This window comes from Silurus meridionalis, chromosome 16 (genome assembly GCF_014805685.1).
Source record: "Silurus meridionalis isolate SWU-2019-XX chromosome 16, ASM1480568v1, whole genome shotgun sequence".
NCBI classification, from domain to species: domain Eukaryota; kingdom Metazoa; phylum Chordata; class Actinopteri; order Siluriformes; family Siluridae; genus Silurus; species Silurus meridionalis.
In genome coordinates this window covers 3821141-3829427 of record NC_060899.1, presented here as the reverse complement: position 1 = coordinate 3829427, position 8287 = coordinate 3821141, and the positions used below count along the sequence as shown (strand labels likewise).

General features: G+C 40.8%; 1 protein-coding gene across 1 annotated transcript; it reads right to left on the bottom strand.

The window, feature by feature from the left end:
• Positions 1-968: 968 nt before the first annotated feature.
• Positions 969-7381, bottom strand: tbpl1 (TBP-like 1). The gene is made up of 7 exons (XM_046869597.1): positions 7203-7381; positions 4814-5003; positions 4220-4302; positions 4048-4111; positions 3506-3609; positions 1879-1973; positions 969-1461 (listed from the first exon to the last, which is right to left on the bottom strand). Exons 2-7 carry the CDS (start codon positions 4946-4948, stop codon positions 1382-1384), a joined length of 561 nt encoding a protein of 186 aa, XP_046725553.1. The 5' UTR covers positions 4949-5003; positions 7203-7381; the 3' UTR covers positions 969-1381.
• Positions 7382-8287: the final 906 nt, after the last annotated feature.

Genomic DNA, 8287 nt, shown 5'->3' with positions numbered 1-8287 from the left:
GGTGTAAGGGGAATAAAACACTCTGGGGTTTGATAGAGAAAAATAATCAACTGCAGTGAGGCAACAGGAAGTTCATTTTGTGTCTCAGCACAGGTTCCTGTATTTCTTACTCATGGGACAAAAATTAGATTACTGCCGGTACAGCGGATATAAAAAAAAGTCTACATCCTCTATTATGAATTTTATAGATCTTTTTTTAAATCCCTGTTTTTTCATTTGCATTTTGTTGGACGTTATAGAATCTTAAAGGTGAAAAAAGGTCTAGTATGATGTCGTAATAATGAGGAAAGCAGATTTTTAATGAACTGCAAATATACAAAATAATCTCAATGAACATACTGAAGAACGAGACATTGATCGTGGTAACTTAGTAGTTAAGGCTCTGTGTAGTTAAGGCTTCCTGCTTGAGGCTCTCCTCCAGCTGTCTGTTTTTATCTCACACACTGGCTGCACTTGTGTTTTCTAAGAAACTGCATTACAAAATCGTTTCATATTTAAGTCACGGTCAAAATGTTCTACCTAGGAGATGGAATCAAAAACTGGTGCTATTGTGTCCACACGCGTTACCACGTCTGCGGACAGCGAGGTAGAACAAACGTGAAATTTGGGGTGAAACTGGCCAAATGTGCCACAGAGACGTTTGACACGACATGCGGCGATGCTGCGACGAGTCGTTCAAGAATGGAAGAACATCCCTGGAAAACGTCGAGAGATCAGGAAGACCTTCATGACCCCTGAAAATCTGGAAACCATTCAGCAACTCGTGCATGACGATTGTCGGCGAACGAGCCACAGGATCTCGCTTCCACACCCACCCTACTCACACTGAGCAGCAAGCAGTGGCTGCGGCTAATAAAACCTTATCGACTGATAATACATTTCTTACGTGGTCATACACCTAATTTTAATCCGTGCACTGGCGTCCAAGTTCACGCACAGTGGAACAAAGAGACGAGTCACAGCACGAGGATTATTATCTCCTTTAATATAAAATACAAAATGGGAACATATTACATAAACACGTGAGCTGCGTACTGCCGCGCGAACCTTGTAAACCAGCGTTCTTGTTCGACAGAAGTGCAGCAGGTCAGTATCACGTTACATCCTGCTCAGCCGCGCCTGCTCTCGTTTTAACGTCCGTCCTCGGTGTTGCTCTTACTAAAGCCAGCTTCAGTTTTCTATAAAACTCTGACGTTTCAGAAGGAAGAGCAACAGCTTTTCATCGACTTTGGTGTCCATGCACTAAAATAAGGTTTGATTATTAAAAGGTTCGGTTACTACACGCCGAGGAGGCCGACAGTTTAAAGTTTTAAAACACGTTCTCTTATAAGGTGCTTCTTAAGGTTTTTCCCCCCAGACTCTGTGTGTTGGGGTGGGTGTTTTATGCCATTTTTTTCCGACACTCGAACAGTAGAGGATAAATCTGTTCCACTGCTGACGCAACAGTCTGAACGTTTGGTCCTGGGAAGAGAGGGAGAGGATCAAAGACATCAAAGGACAAATGATCAAGGGCATTTCTACACAATCAAAAATGATCGATTTTGAGTTAATACAAAATTTTTTTTATTTTGGATCAAAACACATTATTCATCTTTTCAGATGTGCATCAGGCAGAAAAAGGAAAACATTTGGTGTCACCACAACTATGTGTATTATAATAATAACAATAATAAGATAAGATACAATAAGATAAACCTTTATTCGTCCCATAGTGGGGAAATTTCTCAATAATAATAATAACAATAATAACAATAATAAGATAAGATACAATAAGATAAACCTTTATTCGTCCCATAGTGGGGAAATTTCTCAATAATAATAATAATAATAACAATAATAATAATAATAATAATAACAATAATAATAAACAGTGTGTACCTGTGACTGTGATGTTGCCTGTGGAGAACACTTGCACTGTGGCTCTGAGGGGTTTAATTCTGTACGTAGCAGCTGGATGGAGCTCAGGCTCGTAGCTGAAGGACCAAAAAATAAATAAATTAAACACACACACACACACAAACCCATACGTGAATAATAAATAGAGTAGGTTTCAAACATAGCTTGGGCATAACTTGACTCCGCCCAGTATCTCACAAAAGTAAGTACACCCCTCACATTTCAGCAAATCTTCTCAAAGGAAAATAAGACAGAAATAAGAACGTGGATATATATATTTTAGGGGAGTCAACGTGCAGCTTGTGTATCAGTACAGATTTACTGTCCTCAAAAACTCAACATACAGCTGTTATTGTCTGGCAACAAAAGTGAGTACACCCCCAGTGATCTATGGCACCGCATGGTACTCTCTGAGGGCGTGTGGGTTTGCCTGGTTACACGAGGTACAGCTGTTATCACTTAGGGTTTACTCATTATTGTGAGCTGTGACTGTACATTTAGTTATTGAGTACAGTAAATCTGTACCTCTTTACAAGCTGCGCATTGACTACTCTAAAATATATCCTAGTTTTATTTCTATAGTATTTTTTCTTAGGAAGATGTAATAAAATGACTGCTGAAATGGGAGGGTGTACTCACTTTTGGAAGATTATGCATACATAGAACAGAAACTTAGCATATATGTATCTGAGATATGATCTGAAGTCATATCTCAGATACTTCAGATCATATATGTAGTAAAGTAGACCGAAAGATTTCCAGCGTATAGTCCGCTGCAATTACAAAAGCGGCCACTAGAGGCGAATCAGTGACGACACGTGCTGCACGGAGAGCACTATATTATATCAATTAATTTATTAATAATACAATTATTTTCTTTCATTCATATATCCGTATTTATTTCCATAAGCACACTCATCATTCGGTACTGTTAATTTTTGTAATAAAGTGTAGGTACTACATCGCATGGAGTGTTTGCTCTTTGTCAAGTATCAATTAGAAAAACTATATCGGTTGATTAATTGGTTATCGGCAAGTACGATCCGAACTGTCTATCGGCATCTGTCAAATCCAACTCTAATCTGAAGCACATCTACATTCCTGAATATTCCTAAACCTGGAAATCAGGTCGCTTTGTCCTGTGCTTCCTGGAGCCATGTCACCACCAGAGGGTGCTGTTGCTCTTCTGCGCAAAACATACTTTAAATTACAAGTACTATTCAATTGTCAAAGAGCTCCTTTAAGCCGTCAATGCTCAGGTCTGTGTTCGTATTTTATTTTGTCTTGCTATAACCAAACTTAACGTCATAGCTTCGGATTTTGGCGTTCACACTGGCCCACGTGCACTGCAGATGCTTGCATATCTTGCACACGTGACAACCATGTGTTCGTGTTAGTACACAACAGACCTATCAGATTTCTTCTGAAATCCTGAGACATACAGCAGCGCTTCGAGCGGCAAACTTCAAGCTGTGTTGAATTTCCAAAATTGTACGCGAATGGATTTTGGACTGCTTTAAATGGCTGAATCTAAACGGTTGGAGGTAAATCTACTGCAGCTGTACCATCACTAGTATCAGTTAAAAGGAAGAGAGAATGAAGGAGGTACCTGGCTATGGGACGGTTGTTTTTTGTGAACTCGATAAGACGGATCTGAAATGGCATGGAGCACACGGCCAGGACGTTTACAACCTTAAAATCTGAAAACCTGACCTGCAAGGGAGCACAAACACACATCCATCAATCAACTTATCTTCTATCTCTCTCTATCTATATATATACACACATTTCAACAAACATTATATGTATCTATACATACATGGTGGCACAGGGAAACAGGAAATTGTTTGAACTAGGAGATTTGTTTATAAACAGTGTAAGCTTGTTTTGAACCCCTTGCCATTAGTTCTAATGGAGCAGTGGAGCGGTGCACCACAAGCGTTCGCTTTGAAACCTTTTATAAAAATGCTGATTGTGCGAGTTGTTGAGGTTGCCAAATATTATTAATAACAAACAAAAAAAAAAACGACAAGCAATTTTGTTTTGCATTTCTTCCCCACGTACCAAAACATGCCTTTTGTGTACTGTTACAGCACTAATATATATATTTATTTATTTATTTATATATAGGCTACCAATCAAAAGTCCAACCTTGAATCCTATCTTCTGGAGACAGCGGGCTAACCTCCTAGCACCCAGTTTAGCCTCGTCTTCACTGCAGAAAGAAAGATTGAGAGCGGACATGAAGCCTCTGTTAGTGCACTTAGCGATCGGAATGGATAGAAACGGGTAAAAGACTGAAAGAGCATTCTGTCATTATGACCTTGTTGCTCCTGTGCAAATGATTTTCCCTGATGACCAGATGGAGGCAGTGATGCGAGGTTTGCGGAGCTTCATCAGTACTTTCTGGAAGGACACAACAAACAGCAACGTTCAAAATGTATAAATATATCCATACACACATTTTAAGGTCGAAACTGCAGTGCAGGTGCTTTTCTTATAATTATTAAAGTATCATCAGATTATCTTTTTTTTTTTGGGCCAAACTATTTTTTGAACTGAAGGAAATTCAATGTGGGTATTTCAGAGATGTGAAATATATTCAAATCAAACATAAGAATGCGAGCTGAAATTTTTACTAAGAAAAAATATAAAAGGGGCGGGGCATCCAAACAGTGCTTCTATCTGACCAATAGACCAGATACCAACTATCACCTGAATTTATTTATTTATTTTTTTGTAATTAGATGTTTTTTAACCGTATTTGTTGCACTGCATACAATCTGGCAGGTCTGAACTCTTTTAAAACCAATCAAATGCCAGAATTCAACAGTGCAGTGATATAAATCTCACATTTCCTAATCCCCGCTCTCTGATCTCGGTTTGCACGACTTGCACTCTTAGGATCGTAACGCACCCCGACTTCTGGTCTGTAGATGACGTTGTTACCCTCCAGGCCGATAGTGCGCAGGTTTAAATGACACCTGGTCCTGAAGACGGAAACCACGTTTGTGATGATGATGTCCAGCGCCACATCGTTGCTCGGTTCCATGAGGCCTCTTTGGACGGTGTGGGTTTTACAAATACATGTCACGTTCCGATGGAGCCTGAATGAAAAACATATCGCACATTGTTATACGTGCTACGGACAAATGTGTGAGCATGAGATTTAAATAGAATCCACCATTTGCTGTTAGAATAACCTCCACTCTTCTGGGAAGACTGTTCCATTAGATCTTGGAGGTCATTCTGCAGCAAAGGGTGTTAGTAAAGTCAAGTAATGATGTAGGTCTGGGGTTCAGTCAGCATTCCAATTTATCCCAGAAAGACGTTCAATAGAGCTGAGGTCAGAGCTCTATAGCAGGCCAATCAACATCTTCCACTTCAACCCAAGTAAAGCATATCTTCATGGATTTGCTTGGTGCACAGAAGCATTGTCAAGCTGGAACAGGTGTGGGTCTCCTAGTTCAAGCGAAGAGAAAATGTAACGCCTTCAACGCCTATGTAATGTTGACTGTGTCTCATCATCCCAGAAGAATGGAGACCATTATAACAGCTCATGAGGACTATATGTGGAATAAGATGTTCAAAAAGCACATGACTCTGTTGTATAGAAATGGTAAAGTTAATATAAACCTTGCAGCCAGAACTAACACGGCTTCCGACCAATCAGAATCAGGAATTCACCAATACAGACCGAGTCTGATGTGGTTTGAATGATGACAAGATTTTTGAAAAAAAATGATCAGGCGTTACATTATGACATTAGAACATTATCTCTTCATCATGGCTCCTGTTAGTGGGTGGATTTATTTATTAGGCAGCAAGTGAGATTTTTTTCTCTCAAAGTCGACGTGTTAGAAGCAGGAAAAATGGGCGAGCGTATGGATTTGAGCGAGTTTGACGAAATGTCTAGACGTCTGGGTCAGAGCGTCTCCAAAACTGCAGCTCTTGTGGGATGTTCCTGGTCTGCAGTGGTCAGAATCTATCAAAAGTGTTCCAAGGAAGGAACATTGGTGAACCGGCGACGGGGTCACAGGCGGCCGAGGCTCGCTGATGCACGTGGGGTTTTGACAGCAAAAAGGGGGACCAACACAATATTAGGCAGGTGGTCGTAATGTCATTCCTGATCTGTGTCCATGCAAAAAAACAAAACATGCATGCAGCAAACAGATCTCTGCTTTGCATCTGATGAACCTGAGATACGACCTGAACGAGTCAGCATGAACACCACCACTCTGTGGATCCACAAACTTGGAAAAAAAAAAATACTATACTATCGGATGCCTGTATGCTGTAGCATTATCATTTCCATATTCTGGAACTAAGACGCATAGAAGATTGAGGTTGGCATGGAAGAACTCCAACCCTGAAACCTTTGGGTTGTATCGGGACCTCGACTGCACCTTGTGTAACGTTTGGCGGTTGTGGGATTTGACCTTCCCAGCTACCACTTCTCTCTTGAATAAACACAAATACCCACACTCCAAAATCTGGAGAAAGCCTAGAAGTTATTAAAGCGAAGATAGATTCAAACAGATTAGTGATGTACAACAAAAACATGAGTCGGGTGGTCCATTCAGTGGGCTTTGCTTATCTTATAGAGATGCAGGAATCCCAGTAGATCCCAGTAGATATGTATTACAAGAGCAACGAAAGACTAAATGGTCCACAGCGTGACGTACACGTGTGTGACAGTCAGGTTGTCCTTACACTTTTGTCCATTCTGTGTATTCCTTTTCTTATTTTATAATAATGCAGAATTCCCAGGAAAATTGAGGGAATTATAACAGCATTTAACAATGGCTTTGTGAGTCCCAGTAATGTGGAGTGTATTACAAGAGCAAAGGGACACTAAATGGACCAGAAAGTGATGTCCAACAAGAACATCAGTGTGATGGTCAGGTGGTCCATACACACGTTTTTGCTTATCTTATAGTGATGCAGAAGACATACTATAATATATCATTATTATATTCCGGCCTGATTTGGGTCTTCTCCAGCTAATTACATAACGTTTTGGATCTCTTGGTGGTTCTGATGTTCTGAATCCAGGCTTTTTCTCCACCCAAACTATGATTTCACTGCTGTATTTGGTTCCTATCAGGTGTACGATATTTTCCGCTCGATATGAATGTGTTCTTTACCATGTCGTAATAGAGACAAACAGAACGCTCTTATTTCACTTCCTATTCCAATGAAGGTTGTTATAAACCGCTCGTTTGTGTTATAACGCGTCCCATCCTGCTGCTTATTAACAGATCACAGAGAAGGCTCACGGCGCCGGCAGAAAATCCGCCACTTACTTGGAAAGCGAGTTTTTCTCTGCAGAGATATTTCTACTCAGTGGAAAGAGTGTCTCGGTGTCAGGAGAGGAGTAAAAACGGCTGCACTTCGCTCCTCTTACACGGAACCAAACAAAGGCTTTTCCGCACTAGCTCATACATATCAACAGACCGGCGGCCATTGTGCTTATGACGCAACTTCCGGTTGTCGCGGCGGAAGAAACGCCTGTGCGCGTTTCCGCGCCCCCGTGCGGATTCGGAGAATACTGCAGCTATGGCTGGGGGAGGCCCCGATACCATGTACTTTCAAAACCGGTATCGGTACCGGTATACTGATACTATATACCTGTGTTTTTTTAAAAAGTCATTATGATGTTTAGGGCTTTTTGTTACTGATCAGAAAGTTGGAGGTTGAAGCCCCAGCAGTGCCAAGCTGCCACTGTTGGGCCCTTGAGTGAGGCCCTTAATGCTCTCTCATTTGGAACCTAACTAACAGCAAGTTTCGGATTCCTGGGAAATTCCTGGGAAATCTGCAGCGGGACCGAATGTTCAGGAACGTTGGGAATAACATTTTAAACTATGTATTCGCTCAAATACTGTACACTATTACACGTTTATAAAGTGACATAAAGTCCTCAACCTTTTTTGCACCACGGACCGGTTTAATGTATTTTTCACGGACCAGCCTTTAAGGTGTGGCAGATAAATACAACAAAATAAAACGATACAATCGCCATCAAAACTAGTATTCTTTAAATATAATAATAAACGTGAATCCACTCTGTTGTTGTTTGTTTATTTTGCTCGCTTGGAGATTTCAATTTAGTGGTAATGTATTATGTGTTAGCGGCCGGAGCAGCCCCTTTAAGAAGGTAGAGGATGGAGGTAAGACATGTGACCGAGGCATCAAGAGTGAGTCATAGACAGATGTGGCGGAGAGAATCAGGTCATTTTCCAAAATAAAACATTGTTCAGAATCAGATAATAAATAAAACGGAAATAATGTAAGTTATGTATTCTTTCTGTGCGGCCCGGTACCAATTGACCCACGGACCAGTGATGGTCTGCAACCCAGGGGTTGGGGACCACTGCTCTAGATCACTTCA

Bases quoted from the DNA above. Each gene is read 5' to 3' on its own strand.
- tbpl1 (XM_046869597.1), bottom strand. From the start codon at position 4,948: ATGGAACCGAGCAACGATGTGGCGCTGGACATCATCATCACAAACGTG. The intron at 4,303-4,813 runs GTGCGTTACGAT...GTGTCCTTCCAG, and splicing joins TCTACAGACCAGAAGTCGGG to AAAGTACTGATGAAGCTCCG. The intron at 3,610-4,047 runs GTTGGACTTTTG...GCTCCCTTGCAG, and splicing joins TCCAGAAGATAGGATTCAAG to GTCAGGTTTTCAGATTTTAA.